Below are 25,543 nucleotides of genomic sequence, written 5' to 3'. Positions count from 1 at the left end.
AGAGAGAGAGAGAGAGAGAGAGAGAGAGAGAGAGAGAGAGAGAGAGAGAGAGAGAGAGAGAGAGAGAGAGAGAGAGATTCAGTATTAGCAAATATGACAATATTGTTTGGTTGTAAGTTTATTTTTGTTAAGATGTGTTATCTTTGATTGTCACAGATCATTATGGTGTAATCAATAAATGACAAGCAGCACAGATATGCGAAATGAAACATAAAAAACAATGGTATGTCAACAATATGTTATTATATTACCCTCTCCTTAATTTCATCAAACACATTCTTAAAGGCACACTCCGTCTTGTGTACAAATTTCGGCTCATCATCTCCGACCTGTCTAGCCGTTTACATGGGGAAAGACAACCCTTCCATTTAGTCACATACCAAACATGAACAACCTAGGTGTTCTCTGTGCACAAAGGGACTTTGATGAATTAAGCCACCACAACAAGCAGTTGATTTTTGATATTGTGACGAAGTGGAGGGACTGTCTCCTTTTTTTTCATTTTCATTTTCATTACTGTATTGTTCCATCGCTGGGAAATTCGGGTCGCTTCCTCCCCAGTGGAAAGCTAGCAGCAACAGAGTCGCACTACCCAGGTGTATGCGTGTTGAGGTGTAATCAGCCAACTGCACTTATGGCAAAATGACCGAGTTCTTTTACGTGCCACAGTGGTGACACGGGGGTGGGACATGGATACCGTCTCTGAGTCTGCACAAGAAGTTGACCCGTGTCCGGCCCGGCCCTAGGATCACAAGTCCAGAGTTGTACCCACGGCACTGAACTACCGGGTCCCCCAAACTCACCCCATGTAAACACCTGGCCATATCTGAGACGGCGGTCCTCCTCCATCACTGTCACCCCCTCTCCTTAGCAGAAGATAAGTCATTGAAAGGAACACAAAGAAAAAGTCTACTTGTTGGGATAGTTTCTCTGGAATAGACAGACGAAGGGCTGCCGAGTGTTTTGACTGGCGTCATAGGTTCGTCAGTCTTATCCTTCCGTCAACACCACTCCATCCTCAACAGAGAAAAGAAGTAATTGGAAAAAAAAGAGCTACTTGTTAGGAGGAGTTTCTATCTGAACTTAGACCAGCGAGGGGCCGCCGATCGTCACCAGTAAGTGAATGTCTCGGAAGTCGCGAACAAATCAAAACTCTTCTCGTCGACAAGTGAAGAGCTGTCGAGTTTTCAGACCGGCGTCACCAATTCGTGAACGTCACACTGCTCTTCCGTCATCACCCCTTCTCCGTAGCAGTAGAACGTAATCACTAACAAAATAAAAAAAATGTTCTTGTTGGGACGAGTTTATTAGGACGAGACAGGCGACGTGTGCCACCCAAAGAAGTCACGAAAAACTCTTCTCTCGTCGACAAGTGAAGAGTTGCCGAGTATTCCGACTGGCGTCACCAATTCGTGAACGTCACATTCCTCTTCCATCATCACCCGTTCTCCGTAGCAGCAAGACGAAGTCACTAAGTACAGTCCAACCTGCCATTGTGACCACATGTCCATAAAGACCACCTGCCCATTAAGACCACCCCAAAGGATCCCCGACGGTTTTTACGACAAAATAAATCACATGTCTAATAAGACCACCTGTCTAAAGAGACCACCTGTCTAAAGAGAACACCTGTCTAAAGAGATCACCTGTCTAAAGAGACCACTTGTCTAAAGAGACCACCTGTCTAAAGAGACCACTTTTGCTCAGTCCCTTGGGTGGTCTCTTTAGACAGGTTCGACTGAAACAAATGAAAAATTTAAAGGTCTACTTTTTTGGAGAAGTCTCTCCGGACGACGCAGGGTCACGGAACCTTCTGACTGACGTCGCCATTTCCTCGCTCACCTCCAAGATGGAGACGTGCCGTGGCCGTTGTTTCTTCCGTGAATCCCTAACACTCAAAACCAGACTGGTGCTGCCGCTCGTACTGGATGTCAGAGTGGAGTCCGACACGGCCTCGAGACGCTCCTTGTTGATGTTCTCTCGACGGCACCACTGCAAGACGCATACATATATTCTTAAAAAGTTTAATTCAATTCAAATCAATAAAACTTTATCATCTGAATACACGGCCTCGAGACGCTCCTGGCTGATGATCTCTCGACGGTACCGCTGCGTGAATTGCAAGACGCATACATTTAGTTTTTATTTATTTTATTTTATGCAATTTATATCGCGCACATATATCACTCAACCACGGATTCAAGGCGCAGGGATTTATTTATGCCGTGTGAGATGGATTTTTTTACACAATATATCACGCATTCACCGCATTCACATCGGCCAGCAAATATACATATTTATATTCTTAAAAAGTTCAATTCAATTCAATTCAATAAAACTTAATTATCTAAATGCAACAAACATACTTTTTTCTTTTGGCTCATTTACGAAAGAACATCACATAACAAGTCGCGTAAGGCGAAATTACTACATTTAGTCAAGCTGTGGAACTCACAGAATTAAAGTGAACGTAGTCCGCCGCTAGTGCAAAAGGCAGTGAAAGTGACTAGCCCGTTTGGCGCTGTAGCGGTTGCGCTGTGCTTCATAGCACGCTTTACTGTACCTCTCTTCGTTTTAACTTTCTGAGCGTGTTTTTAATCCAAACATATCATATCTATATGTTTTTGGAATCAGGAACCGACAAGGAATAAGATGAAATAATTTTTAAAACGATTTCGGAAATTTAATTTTAATCATAATTTTTATATTTTTAATTTTCAGAGCTTGTTTTTAATCCAAATATAACATATCTATATGTTTTTGGAATCAGAAAATGATGAAGAATAAGATGAACGTAAATTTGGATCGTTTTATAAAAAAAAAATTTGTTTACAATTTTCAGATTTTTAATGACCAAAGTCATAAATTAATTTTTAAGCCACCATGCTCAAATGCAATACCGAAGTCCGGCCTTCGTCGAAGATTGCTTGGCCGAAATTTCAATCAATTTGATTGAAAAATGAGAGTGTGACAGTGCCGCCTCAACTTTTACAAAAAGCCGGATATGACGTCATCAAAGACATTTATCGAAAAAAAGAAAAAAACGTCCGGGGATATCATTCCAAGGAACTCTCATGTCAAATTTCATAAAGATCATTCCAGTAGTTTAGTCTGAATCGCTCTACACTCCCGCAGTGGGGCACTGCGGTTATGAAATTAAAGGCCCCTCCTGTTTTTGGAACCGCAGGAGCTTTCTAGTTTGCTGTTAGGTAGATTTTTGGTTCCTCTTTCCTGTCATGCTCTCTTTTTCTTCATGAATTCTTTTCTTTTTTCTGCCTTCTTGCTCATTCACCTGTATTTTTTCCAAAAAATCTCTTCTCTTGCCGCTTGTCTCGCGATTCATGTATAGTTTAATCTGTTAGTGTTCTGATGTAAGTCCAGCAGTAGATAGGTTAAGCCTATTTTAACATACTGGAAACTGGTAATCTTCCAGTAGGTATTAATTTAGTTTTACTAAAGCCTGCTGGGACACAAGTAATGGGTTAGTGCATTTGTAAACAGGAATCGCTTGACAAGTGGCCCCCTTCATCCCCCCCTTCCTCGTCCTGATATGGCTCTGCGTAGTCGGCTGGACGTTAAGCAACAAATAAACAAACAAACAAACAAAATCACTCACACACAAACAAACACACACACACACACGCACGCACGCACACACGCACACACACACACACACACATACACCACGACCCTCGTCTCGATTCCCCCCTCTGTGTTAAAACATTTAGTCAAAACTTGACTAAATGTAAAAACACACTCTCAGAACATATAGACACATAGACGTACACATCAATACACACATAAAGGGTCGTTCGCGAAAAGGTTTACAATCTTACATTTCAATGGAAACTTGCCTTCTTAGAATATACAAAAGGATAGTAACTTAAGTGTTGCTTTTTATATTTAGTCAAGTTTTGACTAAATATTTTAACATCGAGGGGGAATCGAAACGAGGGTCGTGGTGTATGTGCGTGTGTGCGTGTGTGTGTGTGTGTGTAGAGCGATTCAGACTAAACTACTGGACCGATCTTTATGAAATTTGACATGAGAGTTTCTGGGTATGAAATCCCCATACGTTTTTTTCATTTTTTTGATAAATGTCTTTGATGACGTCATATCCGGCTTTTCGTGAAAATTGAGGCGGCACTGTCACGCCCTCATTTTTCAACCAAATTGGTTGAAATTTTGGTCAAGTAATCTTCGACGAAGCCCGGACTTCGGTATTGCATTTCAGCTTGGTGGCTTAAAAATTAATTAATGACTTTGGTCATTAAAAATCTGAAAATTGTAAAAAAAAATAAAAATTTATAAAACGATCCAAATTTACGTTTATCTTATTCTCCATTATTTGCTGATTCCAAAAACATATAAATATGTTATATTCGGATTAAAAACAAGCTCTGAAAATTAAATATATAAAAATTATTATCAAAATTAAATTGTCCAAATCAATTTAAAAACACTTTCATCTTATTCCTTGTCGGTTCCTGATTCCAAAAACATATAGATATGATATGTTTGGATTAAAAACACGCTCAGAAAGTTAAAACAAAGAGAGGTACAGAAAAGCGTGCTATCCTTCTTAGCGCAACTACTACCCCGCTCTTCTTGTCAATTTCACTGCCTTTGCCATGAGCGGTGGACTGACGATGCTACGAGTATACGGTCTTGCTGAAAAATGGCAGCTACTTGACTAAATATTGTATTTTCGCCTTACGCGACTTGTTTACATTTAGTCAAGTTTTGACTAAATGTTTTAACGTAGAGGGGGGAATCGAGACGAGGGTCGTGGTGTATGTGCGTGTGTGTGTGTGTGTGTGTGTGTGTGTGTGTGTGTGTGTGTGTCTGTCTGTGTGTGTGTGTAGAGCGATTCAGACTAAACTACTGGACCGATCTTTATGAAATTTGACATGAGAGTTCCTGGGTATGAAATCCCCATACGTTTTTTTCATTTCTTTGATAAATGTCTTTGATGACGTCATATCCGGCTTTTCGTGAAAGTTGAGGCGGCACTGTCACGCCCTCATTTTTCAACCAAATTGGTTGAAATTTTGGTCAAGTAATCTTCGACGAAGCCCGGACTTCGGTATTGCATTTCAGCTTGGTGGCTTAAAAATTAATTAATGACTTTGGTCATTAAAAATCTGAAAATTGTAAAAAAGAATAAAAATTTATAAAACGATCTCAATTTACGTTCATCTTATTCTCCATCATTTTCTGATTCCAAAAACATATAAATATGTTATTTTTGGATTAAAAACAAGCTCTGAAAATTAAATATATAAAAATTATTTTCAAAATTAAATTGTCGAAATCAATTTAAAAACACTTTCATCTTATTCCTTGTCGGCTCCTGATTCCAAAAACATATGGATATGATATGTTTGGATTAAAAACACGCTCAGAAAGTTAAAACAAAGAGAGGTACAGAAAAGCGTGCTATCTTTCTTAGCGCAACTACTACCCCGCTCTTCTTGTCAATTTCACTGCCTTTGCCATGAGCGGTGGACTGACGATGCTACGAGTATACGGTCTTGCTGAAAAATGGCATTGCGTTCAGTTTCATTCTGTGAGTTCGACAGCTACTTGACTAAATGTTGTATTTTCGCCTTACGCGACTTGTTTGTTTGTTACATTTAGTCAAGTTATGACTAAATGTTTTAAACATCGAGGGGGGAATCGAGACGAGGGTCGTGGTGTATGTGTGTGTGTGTGTGTGTGTGTGCGTGTAGAGCGATTCAGACCAAACTACTGGACCGATCTTTATGAAATTTGACATGAAAGTGTCTGGGTATGATATCCCCATACGTTTTTTTCATTTTTTTGATAAATGTCTTTGATGACGTCATATCCGGCTTTTCGTGAAAGTTGAGGCGGCACTGTCACGCCCTCATTTTTCAACCAAATTGGTTGAAATTTTGGTCAGGTAATGTTCGACGAAGCCCGGACTTCGGTATTGCATTTCAGCGTGGTGGCTTAAAAATTAATTGATGACTTTGGTCATTAAAAATCTGAAAATTGTAAAAAAATACTTCTTTTATCAAACGATCCAAATTTACGTTCATCTTATTCTCCATCATTTGCTGATTCCAAAAAGATATAAATATGTTATATTTTGATTAAAAACAAGCTCTGAAAATTAAATATATAAAAATTATTTTCAAAATTAAATTGTCGAAATCAATTTAAAAACACTTTCATCTTATTCCTTGTTGGTTCCTGATTCCAAAAACATATAGATATGATATGTTTGGATTAAAAACACGCTCAGAAAGTTAAAACGAAGAGAGGTACAGAAAAGCGTGCTATCCTTCTTAGCGCAACTACTACCCCGCTCTTCTTGTCAATTTCACTGCCTTTGCCATGAGCGGTGGACTGACGATGCTACGAATATACGGTCTTGCTGTGTTGCATTGCGTTCCGTTTCATTCTGTGAGTTCGACAGCTACTTGACTAAATGTTGTATTTTCGCCTTACGCGACTTGTTTGTTTGTTTGTTTGCTTAACGCCCAGCCGACCACGAAGGGCCATATCAGGGCGGTGCTGCTTTGACATTTAACGTGCGCCACACACAAGACAGAAGTCGCAGCACAGGCTTCATGTCTCACCCAGTCACATTATTCTGACACCGGACCAACCAGTCCTAGCACTAACCCCATAATGCCAGACGCCAGGCGGAGCAGCCACTAGATTGCCAATTTTAAAGTCTTAGGTATGACCCGGCCGGGGTTCGAACCCACGACCTCCCGATTTAAGTGTTGCTCTAGAACCGTCTTTTTGCAGGCAATGTTAGGAAACAAGAAGAGAAAATGCTCATACGACTCAACTTCGCCATACGTAATATAAAGCAGAAGCAAATAATTAGCTGCTGCTCTTGTTCGAAAAAACCCTGTCAAGATAACTAGTATAATGTCTAACTATAATTATTTTCTTACTTACACCGTGTCCTTGACATTTGACCAAGTTCATGTCTGGAGGGCATCAAAACCTGACCTGTGTGAAGATTTAAGAGATAACTTTTTCATTTTCCACCTAAATTTGACCCCGCTTTGACCTTGAAATTTGAAGAGGGTCAAAACAACTTGGGGTATGTCTGGAGGTCATCAAACCGTAGTAAAGTTTCAAAGCTTTGCCTTCCATTACATCCGAGAAAATGATAATTTTTCATGTTGTGACTCAAACTCGACTCCACCATAACCTTACAAATTGACGAGGGACGGACTTGGTGCGTTTCTCAAACATTACAAGTGGGCAAAGTTTCAAAGCTCTAACGTCCGAGAAATCCTCAACATTTCGTTTTTTGTTTGCGCACGGACGGACCTTCCTTCACAGACCAAATAGCCTGGACCGCCAACTCGTCACGTGACCCTTCGAGGTTACGACTCTCGACTTTCAGGGGCGCGTGACGTCCGGTTTGAAAGGTCAGCGATTCGAAGACAGTGAAAAGAAAGCACGCTCCAGTTATTTCTGACAATGGGAGGTGACAATGAACTGGATTTTCCAAAACTCCAAACTAAACTTAACAAAACTCATCGAAGAACATGTTCCATATGCACTTTTGCTGAGTTTATTTTCTGAACTTACCTCGGCAACTTCGTCCATGTTTACAATCGACACCGGATATGACATCCCCCTGATTTTAAAGCGCTTTGAACTTCGGATAAGGCGCTATATAAATAAAGAGAATAAAAATTAAAAAAAATTCTGAAAGGCCATGTAAGCGTAGGTTCCTAAATGCGAGTGGCGCTACCTCGTAATAGAGAGAAAGAGCGGAGAGAGAGCTAGTTGGCGGTCCAGGATAAATGGTCTATGCACAGACACAGTCCAAACACATGATCAGAGACATGATACAGTAAACCTCCCACTAACGACCTTCAAAATGTCCAGAAAATCGGTCGTAAAAAGGAGGGGTCTTTACTGGGAGTTTAGGAGGAATCATTTTTTTCACAGGGGAGGCAACTGTTGGGCATTTCAGTCATTAGTTGTGTTCGTTATCCCATGTTTGATATGATATGGATTAGCATGATGTACGAGTATGTGCATACACCAGCTCACAGACAGGCAGATATAACACACACACACAGCCTCATAGGTAAAACTTGGTTATTGGCCTCGGGTAAGAAGATCAGTGTTTGTAACTGGGTCATTATTGTGGGTTATTATGAACTTTGACACTCACTGGTAAAACGGCAAAGTCGTTATTACATTATTTTAGTCAAGTTTTGACTAAATGTTTTAACATAGAGGGGGAATTGAGACGAGGGTCGTGGTGTGTGTGTATGTGTGTGTGTGTGTGTGTGTGTGTGTGTAGAGCGATCGAGAGTAAACTACTCGACCGATCTTCATGAAACTTTACACTAGAGTTCCTGGGAATGATATCCCCAGATGTTTTTTTCCTTAGTTCGATAGATGCCTTTGATGACGTCATATCTGGCTTTTTGTAAAAGTTGAGGCGGCACTGTCACACCCTCATTTTTCAATGAAATTGATTGAAATTTTGGCCAAGCTATCTTCGACGAAGGCCGGACTTTGGTATTGCATTTCAGCTTGGCGGCCTAAAAATTAATTGATGAGTTTGGTAATTAAATATCTGAATATTGCAATTAACATTATTATTTTATAAAACAATCCAAAAACAATGCTATCTTATTCTTCATCATTTTCCGATTCCAAAAACATATATGTTATTACCAGCTATTGTGTTTTCAGCGTAGCAATAGGGCCCGATATTTAGACGAGACAAGTATAATGCCGACGAGTCGAAGACGAGTCGCATTATACTTGTTCGAGTCTAAATATCGGACCCTATTGCTACGATGAAAACACAATAGCGTTTATATAGCTATTCTGACATTAAATTATGTGTTAAAATCATATTTTTGTCAGCAACAAGTACCAGAATGATCCATGTCGCTGATTGCAGACGACGATTCCCTTTCCGCATGAATCCACGGAAATAACCGAACATTGAAAAACCCACGGACATGTATTACGGAGAAAACTCGAGATAACCGGATGTTTAACATTACGTCAATATGCTAGGAATCATATGACGTCATGACGTATCATGGTTGCCTACGTATATTGTATGTTCGAAAGTCTGACTTCTGTTGGGAATTCGCGTGTGAAGACTGTGGTAAATCTGTAGATGATAAGAGAACAAGGATTGTCTCAGAAGAAACGACTAAATGTTTCAGACCGGTAACTTCATTTCAACATTGCACTATACAATGGACGTTCTATGTGACAGGAGAGTTTGCTGATTTTGTGTTAAACATTGGAGAGATCGTCTGCTAGAATCAGAGATAGGTCGCTTCAGATTGCAGCTTCTGGAAATTTGCAAGGTTTGTTGCCTGTTAAAGAACTGGATTTTACACGTAATGTATGTCATGTACAGTAAGCAACAACAAAAACACACACAAAGCAAATGGCATCGTCTGTCGACTAGTCACAGAAACAAACCTGGCGAGGTATGCGTGTACTTTATACACGTGGAAGAAACCGGAACCATGCGTCTTTGTTATCGACAATATGCTTTTGGATATTGAGTAAAATGGCCGACTTCCGCCGCATTATGCTTTGATGATCGGAAGACACAATCCAATCACAGCCCCCGAATTCCCCCACGTGTTCATCAGAATAGCTATGTAGACGCATGGTTCCGGTTTCTTCCACGTGTATAAAGTACACGCATACCTCGCCAGGTTTGTTTCTGTGACAAGTCGACAGACGATGCCATTTGCTTTGTGTGTGTTTTTGTTGTTGCTTAATGTACATGACATACATTACGTGTAAAATCCAGTTTTTTAACAGGCAACAAACCGTGCAAATTTCGAGAAGCTGCAATCTGAAGCAACCTATCTCTGATTCTAGCAGACGATCTTTCCAATGTTTAACACAAAATCAGCAAACTCTCCTGTCACATAGAACGTCCATTGTATAGTGCAATGTTGAAATGAAGTTACCGGTCTGAAACATTTAGTCGTTTCTTCTGAGACAATCCTTGTTCTCTTATCATCTACAGATTTACCGCAGTCTTCACCACGCGAATTCCCAACAGAAGTCAGACTTTCGAACATACAATCTACGTAGGCAAGCATGATACGTCATGACGTCATATGATTCCTAGCATTTTGACGTAATGTTAAACATCCGGTTATCTCGAGTTTTCTCCGTAATACATGTCCGTGGGTTTTTCAATGTTCGGTTATTTCCGTGGCTTCATGCGGAAAGGGAACCGTCGTCTGCAATCAACGACATGGACCATTCTGGTACTTGTTGCTGACAAAAACATGATTTTAACACAGAATGTAATGTCAGAATAGCTATATAAACGCTATTGTGTTTTCATCGTAGCAATAGGGTCCGATATTTAGACTCGAACAAGTATAATGCGACTCGTCTTCGACTCGTCGGCATTATACTTGTCTCGTCTAAATATCGGGCCCTATTGCTACGCTGAAAACACAATAGCTGTTTATATTCACTGATTAAAAACAAGCTCTGAAAAATACAAATATGAACATTATGATTGAAATAAATGTTCCGAAATCGATTTGAAAACAATTTCATCTTATTCCTTGTCGGTTCCTGATTCCAAAAACATATAGATATGATATGTTTGGATTAAAAACAAGCTCAGAAAGTTAAAAAGAATAGAGATACAGAAAAGCGTGCTATCCTGCTCAGCGTAACCACTACCGCGCTTTTCTGGCTTGTCAATTTCACTGCCATTGCCACGAGCGGTGGACTGACGATGCTACGAGTACATACGGTCTTGGTGACAAAGTGCAGTGCGTTCAGTTTCATTCTGTGAGTTTGACAGCTTGACTAAATGTTGTATTTTCGCCTTACGCGACTTGTTGACCCTGTGTTGGTGAGGTCGGTCGTCTGAAAAAAGGAGGGCGTCGTTCTTGGGAGGTTAGTTACAGTGTGAAAGGCATCCGTGCCGAGAAAATCAGTCGGCAAAAGGAGGGGGTCGTTGTTGGGAGAGGTCGTTACGGGAGGTTCCACTGTATAGCAAAGAAAACAGACACATACACCCACTAACCTCTCCCCCCCCCCCCACTGCACACACCAGAACACTTAAACAAATAAAATATAATAACAAGTCGCGTAAGGCGAAATAACAACATTTATCGCATTTTTACTGATCACATGACAAAAACACCTGTTGTCATTGGTCATCTAGAAACTGTATACTAATTGATATCGCGCAGGAAGTTCCTAGCGAATTTTATATCGGGCAGGAAGTAGTTTTCCAATTGTAAATTTGAAGAAACAAATCTCACTTGAAGGAAACACAGGTCTCTCATTATTTTAAAGCGCAAATCTATAAAAGGAAAGTAATTGCATCAGCAAGATTAAGCTGTGTAATGAATAAACACACACTTTTTTCACCCACCTTTAACAGAGATGTAGCAGAATGGTATGTTTTAATCTTACCGAGGGAGGCGACTGGAACAGCCGAAAACAAACTGAACTTTGGAGCGAGAAGCGGGTTCTCTTGCAGGGTATCAGCGCTCATCACTCACGTAAAGGCTGGAAATGAGCAGCCGATTTAAACGTTTTGCTCCAGCATGAATCACTGTCCCATCCCTCTTTGTCATAGCCATGCAAAATCCACACAAAAAACCTCAACAGCTTCAAAACAGTCACGAAGGCTATCGGAAGACGCCATCTTTGAAAGTTGTCTTGGAATATTGTGTCGTCTGCAGTTGCCGATTCGACAACATTATCAACACTGCAGTCCGTCGATAACGACGAAGAACTGGAAGCTGTCTTCAACACATACAATGAGCCTGAGGACTTCACTAATACAATTCGGGGCACTTCAGTTCCTGCCATCGTTTACAATTGCCAAATTAAAGCCTTTGAAGTCTAAAAGTCTGCAAGTAACCGCGAAGGCTGTTCCGTATTCCTCCACTGGACCTTTTTTGTGTGATCTGTTTACACAGTATTTTTCTTTGCTTTGTTGTTTTTAGATGCCTTATTTACGTCTTAGAAAACGAAAGAGTATTTGAAAAATGAAAGTTATAGTAGCAAAGTTGCGAAAGCAGGAACAGACAATCCAACATTAGCAACATGGCAGTAGCCTTCCTTGCGCTTGACCGATTTCTTAGACTGGGGTTAATGGGTTCTTCTTCCGAAATGGAATGCGATAAAAATCGTTATCGTTAGATTTGACTGCGATATCGAAAGCCTGAATCATATCAGATCTCGGCTCACGCCTCGATCTGATATGATTTCAGCTTTCTCGACATTGGCACTGATAAATCTGGATATCGCAGTCAAATCTAACGATAACTAATATTAGTCAAGCTGTCGAACTCACAGAATGAAACTGAACGCACTGCTTTTTTTCACCAAGACCAAATACTCGTAGTTTCGTCAGTCCACCGCTCGTGGCAAAGGCAGTGAAATCGACAAGCCATGCAAAATAGATCTAGTGCGGTAGTGGTCGCGCTGAGCAGGATAACACGCTTTTCTGTATGTCTATTCCTTTTAGCTTACTGAGTTTGTTTTTAATCCAAACATATCATATCTATATGTTTTTGGAATCAGGGACTGACAAGGAATAAGATGAAATTGTTTTTAAATCGATTTCGGAAATTTAATTTTAATCATAATTTGTATATTTTTAATTTTCAGAGCTTGTTTGTAATCCAAACATAACATATGTATATGTTTTAGGAATCAGAAAATGACAAAGAATAAGATGCAATTGTTTTTGGATCGTTTAACAGAAACATAATTGTAATTACAAGTTTCCGATTTGTAATGACCAAACTCATGCATTAGTTTTTAAGCCACCAAGCTGAAATGCAATACCAAAGTCCGGCCTTTGTCGAAGATTGCTTTGCCAAAATTTCAATCAATTTGATAGAAAAGTGAGGGTGTGACAGTGCCGCCTCAACTTTTACAAAAAGCCGGATATGACGTCATCAAAGATATTTATTGAAAAAAAAACGTACGGGGATATCATTCCCAGGAACTCTCATGTCAAATTTCGTAAAGATCGGTCCAGTAGTTTACTCTGAATCGCTCTACACACACACACGCACAGAAAGACAGACAGACAGACAGACAGACACACACACACACACACACCACGACCCTCGTCTCGGTTCCCCCTCTATATTAAAACATTTAGTCAAAACTTAACTAAATGTAGAAACCAACTAAAAAACACACACACAAAAACCCCACTTCAAAATCAAAATTCAAATGAGTAGATTTCACACTTACAGCTTCTTTGAGACTTGTTTTTGCATCGAATTCATCATTGATGTTCGAGACGGTGTTGATGCTGTTCACAGGACGAGGTACATTTCCCCTGTGCCACTTGCCGTTGGGAGTCAGCAACGCTTGGAACTTCTGGTGGTCAGCAGATGCAGTACAAAATCAGAGTTAAACAAAAGGAGCAAATTTAATGCTTATACGACTCACCTTTGTCATTCAAGAAAAGCAAATGCCCATACTCAAATTCGTCATATGTAATTTGAACAAACACACACATTATGTGCGGTTCCATATATATACATGTATAAACACAGAAATACACACACATGCAAGCACAGACACGCCTCAGAGCACATTGAAGCACACGGCATAGAGAGTTCAATACAGCATGACTTCCCTTCTTTGTCTCTGTTAATCTGGGGAGAAAATATTCTGAGTTATTTCTAATATGCTGACTGTTAGCAAATGATAACAGGCATGTCGAGAAAAAAGATATCAAGCATGAGCCTTTTAGGCGAATGCTGATATCGTTTGTGAGACATGACTGTTATCATTTGCTAACAGTCCGCATATTAGAAATAACGGTTTTATTACCGTTTAATTCGACCAAAACAAATTTCGAAGCGACCCCGCGAATTAGACAGAACAGCCGCAATGGGAACTTGAGCGCTCCTACCTGATTATGCCTGTCAGTCAAAGAATTCTCGTGACCTGGGTCAGCCAATCAGAGTAATACTCCTGACGTGATGAATATTCACAGATCAAATGCGTTTGACACACAACAATCTCACAAGATAAACCATGTTCAACATGCGTTTCGGTTGCTTTGCTTTTTCTTGTTGAATAGAGAGCGACAGATTTAGAACCCACTCAAGACGGATGGGAAATGACGTAAAGATACATTTGACGTAACGCGAGTGACGCAATTTCACTTGATTTTTCGAACTTAGGTAATTTAGATTTCAAGTGAGCGGGTCGGCATTTCACACTCAGAGGATGGGCGGTACCTTGCTGTTCCGTAAAGCACCCACCGACAAAACTCGCTTATCGGTATTTTTTTTTTTTAGATAAAGAGAGTATTATTTGACAGCATTTGAAGTGTCATTCTGTAGAATAAATCACGCTGATCTTGTTGATTTAAATTTTTACTTTGTTTTGTCAATGTTTAGCTTGATAAACAAAAAGGGTCCCTGCCTGAACGTTATAACATTTAACAGGTCACCGAGAATCTATCCTGATTGGTCAAAAAGCCATATGGGGCACTGAATTGGTAATAACCAGCGATATTTCTCCGTAGGCCTAAAGTTCGGCCATGACCTAGGCAAAATAACTTGCGCAGCCGCAGAAACAAGAAAATGGAAATCTTTTATGAAATGATTGGGAGCCACGCAAATTTGACCTCTTGATTCCGACCATGAACCCGCTGTTGATAATCTGGAAGGTCGTACCAAAAATGCAGATCTATCTCTGGCCGATTCATAGATTCAACCTACAATCTGCGACCTCATCTGTGATAAGATGGCCAAGCAATGCGTGAAATCTTTTATTCTAAAGCCTTATGGCTCGTTTCGACAAGCATTAAACGGATGAAATTAACCACATGCAGTTTATTCTTCAGAAAAATGCACACACAAAATGGGTTGGGTTCGGTGATTTGTACATAAACGTCTTCCTCACGATAGATTCGCTGATTTGTCTTATGAAGCCGTCATCAACACGAACACAATGATTGCAGAAGCAAACTCTGTACCTACACGACCGAGACACAAGACTGATTATTTCACAGCTGCAATGTGAATAGAGAACAAAGACGTTTTGGGTAAGCTTACTCACGTCAGGTCTTCACTGACAAGCTAGGAACAGACGGAAAATTCCGAACAAAAGTAAATGACGTCAAAGTCTCTTTCGCTTTGCGTGTAACTTTGTCATGACGTCTTTTTGTGACGACAGTATACGCGACAATTTGTTCGCTTCCGGTGTCATTTTAGACTGAAAAGCAACTCAAAAGAAGGAGCTAAGCCTGTGTCTTGAAACAGCTGAAACACTCTTTTGGATTGCCGTTTCAATGTTAACCAAAAAGTTAAAGAAAAAAAACAAGGTTCAGTTGCGAACTGACAGCGGATTGAGCATTTATTCCTGTTGATGAAGGTACGATTGAAGCTTTATTCTCTCCGTCAACCAACAAGACTAGATTTGTAGCAGACGAAAAACAAAGTGTGCGTTCTTCCTGTCTTGTGAAGGCGATTATGTCGTTATAAGTTATCTGTACGTTGTGAAGATATTTCAAAACAAAATTTAGCTTTGATGCGTCACGGGATAATAAGCTTATACGTTTTCATCCATGAAATTGGTTTTTTCGTCTCGGCAGGGTAAATGAATTCATGATGTCTTTTCCGAAACTGGACAAAACTGGCCTTGCCAAGACTGAAACAAAATATAGTTCTACAACTTCTAGGCTTGGGTTGATTGCCCATGGTGAATTTCCAATGATTTGTTTCCACATCCCATGACAAATTCTCTTTACTTTAGTCATGCCATATATACGTTACAGCTCCGTCCATCCATGGTATCGCGTGATATTTTGTCTCAACGGGGTGAAAGAATATAATGACGTCGCTCGAGGCTCTACGTTATCATATTCATTGACCCAGTCTCGACAAAATATCAGGCGATACCATGGATGGACGGAGCTGTAACTTATCCCCGAGTACGCTAGTACAAGGGCTCAGCAGACTTTAATTGTGTGTCTGTGTGTCTGTGTGTCTTTCTCCACTTAACAGCTTATTGCTGGGAAACTACTGGGCGCATTTCGTTCAAAAGTTGATACACTAACTTGATAATAGGTCCGATTGATCGTATTAAAACTTCATAATGTTACCTGGGACCTAAATGTGAAATAAACCACAAAAACGACTTGACCGTAGGAGGAGTTCACACCGGCGGGGCAACACGCAGCCATTGACCTGATAGAACAGCCGAACGCGTCACACAAAAATACGTCATGACAAAGTTACACGCAAAGCGAAAGAGACTTTGACGTCATTTACTTTTGTTCGGAATTTTCCGTCTGTTCCTAGCTTGTCAGTGAAGACCTGACGTGAGTAAGCTTACCCAAAACGTCTTTGTTCTCTATTCTCATTGCAGCTGTGAAATAATCAGTCTTGTGTCTCGGTCGTGTAGGTACAGAGTTTGCTTCTGCAATCATTGTGTTCGTGTTGATGACGGCTTCATAAGACAAAATAATAAGCGAATCTATCGCGAGGAAGACGTTTATGTACAAATCACCGAACCCAATCCATTTTTTGTGTGCATTTTTCTGAAGAATAAACTGCATGTAGTTAATTTCATCCGTTTAATGCTTGTCGAAACATATCTGATCACAGATGAGGTCGCAGTTTGTAGGTTGAATCTATGAATCGGCCAGAGATAGATCTGCATTTCTGGTCAGAAACCAACATTCACACCACAGACATTCCAAACATTCATATTTATTGAGCGAGCCAGTCTGAAGAGTACTCGGGTCCAGCGCGAGCGTTTTTTTTTTTAATACTTATTGCATTTTTACGGGTCACATGACGAAACTGTAACTAACCATTGGTCAAACATGCACTCTATATCAATTGATATATCGCAGGAAGTCGTCATAGCCAAGTGATATTTCGCAGGAAGTGACTAATCACGTATGGGCGCCATCTTTAGACGGTCACTTCAAAAATAGTGGAGCGAGATATTTCCCATAAACATTCTTTGATGAAGAATTGAGTACACAACAAGCGAAAAAGCAAATCGTCAAGAAAGAGAAAAGCATGCCCAATCTTTTGTACGCAGTCATGTGTCCTTGAAATTGGATCTGAAGTCTTACCGACGGGGGTTGCATTGAATGGCAATTTAGCAGAAAAACAACAAGAGACACAAGCAGCAGACACTTGTGAGAACTGAATAATTTTGACTACAATTTGAAAGAGATTTCACCCCCTAGCGAGATAGAAGCAAAAGTGTCTGCAGGCACAATGGTTTACACCGCACCAGCCCTGAGATTAAAACGTAACGACCTGACGACTCGATGAAGACAACAGAGGGAATGAAAGGGAGAGAGACTGGAAGAGGTCACATTCACTGTGCATAATTCCTACCTGGATCATTGCGACTCGCGCATTGTTACATAATCGCAAGTCTTTCAGCAGGGACAGTTCTGTGAAAGTAAAAGACAATTCTCTGAAATTCTGATCACTTTAATGTCCATCGTTCAGTGAAAACGACCATCCGAGTTGTCGAGAAGACGTTCTGAAACACGTCACGTTCCAAATCAAAAGACGACATTCTATTCTCTTACGTCACTATTCTTGGTTTACGGTACCATTCGGCGGCTTTGCTACGAGTATGCCATAGCCTTGGTTGACCGAGACCTTGAGGTGATCCCAAAGAAGACTCCTTGGCAGCTACCGACGGGAGGTTTACGGAAGAGCCTGTCTTGTTTATTTTGAAAAAGGATGCATGAAACTGTCCAAAACAAAACGCAATAAATTCGTTATCGTTAGATGTGGCTGTGATATCCACACTTATCAGTCACAATTGGCCGAGGTCTTGTCGGTAGCGCAAATAAGTTAGGTTACGCATGGAGTTACGAACACGTAAAGCCTACGTATTTCGTAGCTCCGCAAATGCGTAACTTGGTGGTTACGAAATACGTAAGGAGCTAACGCTGTGCGCAAAGTTGTACTATTTTTAGTGAAGGGGTATATCCCGTGAAGTCGCGCCTCAAGGAAGTCTATTAGTCTCGGCGATGCGGAGAATTCTTTCTTTTTGTGTACTTTACGTCATGATGTTGGGTTTGATTACGTAATATAGTATTCGTTTTGTTCTTTATCACGTTGTCGAAGCTGGAGCTCCAAAGCACCGCGGCGGACATTTTAGCGAAGTTGAAATCCACACCTTGCTAGAAAAAAAGAAGCAAAGCAATGAGGATCTGTTCAGCAACATCCGTTGACGGGACGCAAAAATAACGTGCTGCCCGCCATGTTTTTTTGCCACACGCGTGCTGCGCAAAGGTTTACGACAGGGGATGAGCTGTCGTAACTTTACGGTGAACGCGCTCGCGTCATGCCCACCACGTTTTCACCTTACGGTGTCCGAAGGCTCTGCGCATATGCGTAAAGCCGCTACGTAGCCGACAAGACCTCGGCCAAATGTCTCGAAAGGCAGAAACATATCAGATCTCGGCTTACGCCTCGATCTGATATGATTCCTCCTTTCTCGACATTGTGACTGATAAATGTGGATATCACAGCCACATCTAACGATAACTACTATTGTCCACACACACAAATACACACACAAGCCTTAACTCTCGTCAATGCTCATCAATGGGCCAGCAACACAGTTGGACACACACACACACACACACACACACACACACACACACACAAAATCAAGACTCGAACACACACACGCCTTATATAGCTTACCGCAGGCCAGGGCTCATTCGTAGGCCGGCGACATAACTGGTAGAGCATGGTGCATATCACGTCTAAGAGAGGACTGAAGGCCATGATCCGTCCACACACACACACACACACACAGACAGACAGACACATACACACACGCGTCTCACCGCAGGCCAGGGCTCAACCATGGGCCGGCGACACAGCTGGTAGAGCATGGCGAAGGTCACAGCGAAGAGAGGACTGAAGGCCATCATCCAGCCACACACGTTGATGATGTCCGCTCCTTTTGACCCTTTATCCACTAATCTCCACAGGATCAAACCCTGAGGGAAATATAACTCGCCGTTCGTACATCAATAGCCAAAGCTGAAAAACAAAAGAAATCGGTACAAACCAACACAAGGACAGCCCAGACAAAGACAAAATCACATGTTCGCCAATGGAGGCTTCTTTCTGTCTTTTTTTGTGTGACTTGAGTTCTTTCCCTTTATGATTCGAATTCCCTCCTTATTCCCCCCTCTGCTTCTTTCTCTCTGTAAACTTGTAGGGCTAGTTATTTTTCGGTAACTTACCCAACAACGGGCCTGAATCCTCTATAGCTCATGGGTAGAGACTGTACACATTGTGGATCTACTTTTTGCGACTCAAAAATTCAGAACACTCTTAATGTACAAAATATACATTTCTGGAGCAAACAATACAACCATGCCGCATTTAAACCAGCAACTACAGGCTTGAACACATGAATCTCAATATAAAATCCATGAGTGTGGTTGTTTTCTGAATTCAGATCTGCCGTGCACAATCGTTTATCGCTTGCAAGATTCCAAGGAAAAGTAACTCTCATATTTTGTCTAGCGACACGAGTAGTTCCCCTTCCAGTTCCAGATTTCGGCTGCATCGACAAGACTGCAATCCGACGGTCAGTTTTCAACAATATTTCATTTTATAAACAGATCACACGCAATCAATTGCAAACATTTAATCAACTCAAAGAATATGCAGCGGTTTCATACACTATTTTGCCCCAGAAAACTGAACTTCATACAGTTTTTAACGTTGGAACGGGTGTAAAACTTCGTCTGCTAGTCACATTCGAGGAAAGAACATTTCATGAGCGATACCAAAACATGAACAGAACACACACTATCTGCCTTTACCGCCACAGCAGAATGACAACATAACTGTGTACTTGATTTTAGTTCAAAACATGAAAACTGACAAGAAGTGTTAACAGAATTGAATGATTTGCACGGAACTATACAACCGCGCATTAATCGATCGCCTGCGCAGGTAGACTGGTTGGGTGAATATGATTCGATCAAACTTTCGCACAAAAACTCCTCTTTTATTTGAATAACTGAAGAAAGGAGGAATAAAGAGGTTACATACCTCGTCTCAGTGATTATCAAAACTAATGGTCTCAGTTCGCGGTCATGAAAAAGCTCGCATTTTTCATGATCCGCAAACTTCGACCATTATTTTTGATAATCACTGAGACTCGGCATGTAACCTCTACATCTTGTAACCCTTGTTGGTTTTGTGTTTCTTTTGCTTGTGCCTTTTGGGTCCCTTTGTATTTGTTGTCCCAAGAAGCCTCCATAGGTCAAGGTTTGACTCTGTCTTTGTCTGGGCGGTCCTTATGTTGGTGAGTACCCATTTCTTTTGTTTTTTCAACTTTGTCTCACCCACAGTCATCTTGTTGTCTAGAAAGCAATAGCCAGTTAAAGGCAGAGTAAGCCTCCCGTAAACCATCACAGATACGGTCAGGCTTTTACACACAGTACAAACACCCTTTCATTTAAACACTCACCAATTGAGAACATCCTAGATGGACAGGAAGAAATTGCTATTCACAACACAATGAGTCACGTTCACATAAAATTTGAGCCCGGTCACTTTTATAGTTTCCGAGAAAAGCCCAACGTTAAGTTGTGTGTTGCCGAACAGAAAAGGCTAGTTATCTCCCTTGTTTTTCTGATAACGTTCGTAAAAGGCTACAGATGTAAATACTTTGATGTAAAGAATAATCCTACAAAGTTTCAATCACATCCGATGAACTTTGTCAAAGATATAAAATGTCTAATTTTTCCTTTGACGCTGACCTGTGACCTTGAAAAAGGTCAAAGGTCAACGAAACCATCGTTAAAGTGTAGAGGTCATTGGAGGTCACGACTAAACAAAATATGAGCCCGATCGCTTTGATAGTTTCCGAGAAAAGATATAAAATGTCTAATTTTTCCTTTGACGCTGACCTGTGACCTTGAAAAAGGTCAAAGGTCAACGAAACCATCGTTAAAGTGTAGAGGTCATTGGAGGTCACGACTAAACAAAATATGAGCCCGATCGCTTTGATAGTTTCCGAGAAAAGATATAAAATGTCTAATTTTTCCTTTGACGCTGACCTGTGACCTTGAAAAAGGTCAAAGGTCAACGAAACCATCGTTAAAGTGTAGAGGTCATTGGAGGTCACGACTAAACAAAATATGAGCCCGATCGCTTTGATAGTTTCCGAGAAAAGTCCAACGTTAAGGTGGTGTCTACGGCCGGCCGGACGGCCGGCCGGACAGACTAACACTGACCGATTACATAGAGTCACTTTTTCTCAAGTGACTCAAAAAACGTTGCTCTCGCGAAAGATGACATTATGCAGAAATGCTGCAGAAAAGAACGGTTTTTCTCCAGCATTTCTGTTTTTCTGCAGAATAACTAAATAAAGTCATCATCCGCCAAGCATAGAGAAGGACACCAACAAACTGACGAAAACAAGGAGTGAGAGTTACGCTGCGCGCATTCTTTAAGTTTCTTTAGCTTTGAGTCATTCCTTCTCTATGGCTTCTTGCTTGCTTGTTCTCTTTCTTAATTCCCTTTAGTGACTCATTGTCTGCGTAGATCCAGACACAATCACTGTCAAAACACGAACACGGTTGTGCATGCCTACGTACCACTAGGCCAATAGGGACGACGAATTTCCATCACACTTTCCACCAGTTGTACATGCCTACGTACCACTAGGCATTTAGGGACGACGAATTTCCAACACACTTTTGACCAGATGTGCATCAGGCATGGGAATTGAAAAAAGTAAAAAAAGGCTGAAATGTAGCAATTGAAGACGCGAAGCCTCAAGTCACAACGACGGCGCGAAGCGCTTAGTCTTACTAGGGGGGTCCGGGGGTATTCCCCCTGGAGGTTTTTTTCTCCAAAGAACCCAAATGGTGCAATTTGATGTCATCTGAGCTTCAAGTTTTCCATTAAATTTAGTTTTTAGAACCAAAGAGTCTCCCCCATTTATTTTTTCGGCGGGCACTTTTGCTTTTTCGGCGGAACAAACAAAAATGTCGGCGGAAATTTGCCTTTCGGCGGACAATTTTCATGCCTGGTGCATGCCTTCGTACCACTAGGCATATAGGAACGACGAATTTCCAGCACACTTTCCACCAGTTTGAAGGACGTCGTCCGATCATCGCTTCGATGTCATCCAAAAATCGGTCTGCCCCTGAGAAAAGTAGAAATAATAATTAACAAAAGCACGCATGCACCCAAGGAACACGCACAACCACGCACGCACGCACGCATGTACGCACACACTCCCACACACGCACGCACACACACACACGCACGCACGCACACACACTCACACACACACACACACACACACACACACACACACACACACACACACACACACACACACACACACAATGTCAGCGATACCTATTAACCCTGTCGAATGTTCTGTATAAAAGTTATTTCATCAAGGATGTGCTTCGAAAAGGAAAGCTAAACAAACAAACAAAGAAGCATAAATAACATCCATGGCATTATTTCCTTGCCTTAACTTGAAGCCCCATTTCTGCTCGGAGCAAACTTCCACGCTTAATTTAAGGTCTAAAACTACCCACGGGAAAACACTGCAGTGGCTGATTTGTGCAACAGGCGAGATGTTAGGTGGAGAGAGAGAGAGAGAGAGAGAGAGAGAGAGAGAGAGAGAGAGAGAGAGAGAGAGAGAGAGAGAGAGAGAGAGAGAGAGAGAGAGACACGTGTGGAGATGACTCACCATAGACCCAGCCCACGACGATCACCTCCAGTACAGCGTTCAGCAGGAGACAAAAGCCATTCACATACCCGTACAGAAACTGCACCCACCCGTTTCCTCCCTGAATAACAAAGACACACGCATTTACACACACAGACACAGACACATGCATTTACACACACTCATTAACACGGCCACACAGACACACACGTATTTACACGCATTTACACACGTATATACGCGCGCACGCCAACGCACATACACACACACTACCACATGCACAAAAACACGCACCCACGCACGAACATTTGCACTCACACACACACACAAATACACACACACATACACACACACACACACACACACACAATCACACACGGGAGCAAGGACGCACGCACCCACACACACACAGACACATCTACACACACACACACACACACACCCACAACCACACACACGAAACCACGCACGCACGCACATTTGCACACTCACACATACACTCAAAAACACACACACTCACTCGCACACGGACGCACCCACCCACCCACCCCCATACACAGACAGACACACGCACATACACACACCCACACAACCACCCCCCACACACAACCACACTGACACCCCTCCACACACACACACACACACACACACACACACACACACACACACAATTGACAACATGTAGACGCCATCATACAGTTTCTCACCTTTATGGTGAAAGGCAAACAAAGCAGGAAGCCCAGGAGACACACGGTACCAACGACGACAGTCTTGCGTTTAGCCCAGTGCGGGAACGCGTCAAGCACCATCGTAATTGTCACCTCCACAAATGCTATCTGCACAAACAACACATTACTATTAATCACAGCTCGAAATGTCCGTTAGTCTACATCTACTTCTACATTAGTTTGCTACTACTACTGTGTGACAATGTGCACTTTTAGTGCCCGTACAGCCAAGTGCCCTTACAGACTTTTGTCTTTACAGCAAGTGCCCTTACAGCCAAGTGCCCTAATTTACTTTTGCATAAACATCGGGGGCCCGGGTAGCTCAGGTGGTAGAGCACTGGACTTGTGATCGAGAGGTCGCTGGTTCGAAACTTTATGTGCAGACCCAGAGACGGTATCCATCTCCCACCCCCGTGTCACCACAATGGCACGTTAAAGATCTTGGTCATTCTACCATAAGTGCAGATGGCTGATACCACACGAAAACATCAAAAAGCCGTGAGGGCGTAAAACTCGAATCGTATAAACCAATAGCCCTTTAACATTTACTTTTTGCATAAATATTCAGTTCGTGTCTCGACTCCGCTGACAGCTGACCACTCGCTGCGATAGACTTAGCCTTGATTTCAGAGTATCGTGGTAGATCCAGGAAGAAGAGGCATATGCCCACTCAGTGAATTTAGAGTAAAGATGATTTAATCCCAATGTAGATCAGCTGTGTTTGAACCTGTGTTGATGCCGGCAAAGAAGGGTTGAGTCCACTGTAAGTAAACAATTATTTTCTTGTTTTGTTTACTATGCCATTTGTTGTGACTTGATAATGATTGTATTACTGCTATGATTTGTTGATGACTGAAATGATGGAGTATTTGTCTTTCGCTGATAGCTGAGGTTACGTCAGGATGTTGATATGTTACGTCATAGTCCGTCAGATCAAACTGTAGACTAAACGATGTTCCGTAGTGACTGGCTGGTCTATTGAGCAGTTAGTCTTGGATGCCAAGCTTTCAGTTAAAGATGCTTGGTGAATTTTGTTCAGCATTGGCATGTTCGTGTAAATCGGCCGCCGAATTACAGACGCATCATTGGGTATGTTGATATGATAACATTGGCTTCTTTCTGAGCCAGTTAACTGTGTCAATCGAGAGTATGACATGTAACTCATCAAGAGTTGTGCCTTTTCTAAATTTACGATTCACTTGGAAGCACTACTGAAAGAAGCTGCTTTTATTCAAAAGAGCTGTTAGCTGTTCATTAAGAGATTCATGTCAGGAACGGATAATGAGATGAAATAATGTGGAACCTGAAGGTTATGGTTATCGGTTTTAAGACTCTCACTCCATCTAATCAGTGCATCGATTGAACTGTAGTATGATTTCTTATTGTTGTTCTATAACATCCTTGTCATTTTATATTCTGTTAGTTGTGTGTTCATCCTTTAATCTCTCTCTCTCTCTCTCTCTCTCTCTCTCTCTCTCTCTCTCTCTCTCTTGTGCCTTGCGTTGTATTCGGACTGCCTGTCTGTGTGACGTGACGTGGACACTGAGGAAAGAGTGTGTTTCTTTCCCTTCGGTTGTAACACTTCTCCATATCGTGTGGACGTGCCAGTGACACTTCGTAGCACATTGTTTGGAACTCTATTGTGTAATTTGTAGACGACAAGGACTTTTGCCTTTACTGGCAAAGCTGGAACATTCCCTCTACAACGTCGAGTGTGTGCGTATATTGTATCTGCTTCTGCGTGTGTCTTAACATTTATAAGCATGTCGTCATTTGCTTCAGCCGCTGGACTGAATATCTTTTGTAAAAAATTCCTGATCTCTGCGTGTTATTAAATCAACATTCTCCCATAACCCATTTGTTTGGGATTTCAGAGACTAGGCTAGACTCACGCATCTGTGATGATATGTTGCGGATTCCTCATTATTCTGTAATCCGACGTGACAGTATGGAAGTACAACATACTGGTCTTGCTGTTTATGTCCATGATTCCATAGCAAAGTTTGTTAAGCGCAGGGCTGATTTGGAAGTGAACAGTATTGAATGCCTTTGGCTCGAAATTTCGTATAAGAATTCGAATTCTTTTCTCC

The 25,543-nt window shown here is 41.5% G+C and overlaps 1 protein-coding gene across 1 annotated transcript; it reads right to left on the bottom strand.

The window, feature by feature from the left end:
- Positions 1–333: 333 nt before the first annotated feature.
- Positions 334–23,550, bottom strand: LOC138964820 (sodium- and chloride-dependent taurine transporter-like). The gene is made up of 6 exons (XM_070336856.1): positions 23,433–23,550; positions 22,747–22,846; positions 22,085–22,185; positions 18,854–19,009; positions 13,249–13,377; positions 334–1,992 (listed from the first exon to the last, which is right to left on the bottom strand). Exons 1-6 carry the CDS (start codon positions 23,532–23,534, stop codon positions 1,765–1,767), a joined length of 816 nt encoding a protein of 271 aa, XP_070192957.1. The 5' UTR covers positions 23,535–23,550; the 3' UTR covers positions 334–1,764.
- Between the last annotated feature and the right edge of the window lie 1,993 nt (positions 23,551–25,543).

The sequence above is a fragment of the Littorina saxatilis genome, linkage group LG4 (assembly GCF_037325665.1).
Source record: "Littorina saxatilis isolate snail1 linkage group LG4, US_GU_Lsax_2.0, whole genome shotgun sequence".
NCBI lineage: Eukaryota > Metazoa > Mollusca > Gastropoda > Littorinimorpha > Littorinidae > Littorina > Littorina saxatilis.
The sequence above is the reverse complement of the archived record's forward strand: the minus strand, read 5'-3'. Positions and strand labels throughout refer to the sequence as shown.

Excerpts from the sequence above, each read along its gene's own strand:
- LOC138964820 (XM_070336856.1), bottom strand. The coding sequence starts at position 23,534 with ATGGTGCTTGACGCGTTCCCGCACTGGGCTAAACGCAAGACTGTCGTC. Across the intron at positions 19,010-22,084 it reads TCGTTCCTATATGCCTAGTG|GGTTTGATCCTGTGGAGATT; the intron begins GTACGAAGGCAT and ends TATTTCCCTCAG. Across the intron at positions 13,378-18,853 it reads TGGTTGAGCCCTGGCCTGCG|AAGTTCCAAGCGTTGCTGAC; the intron begins GTGAGACGCGTG and ends GCTGACCACCAG.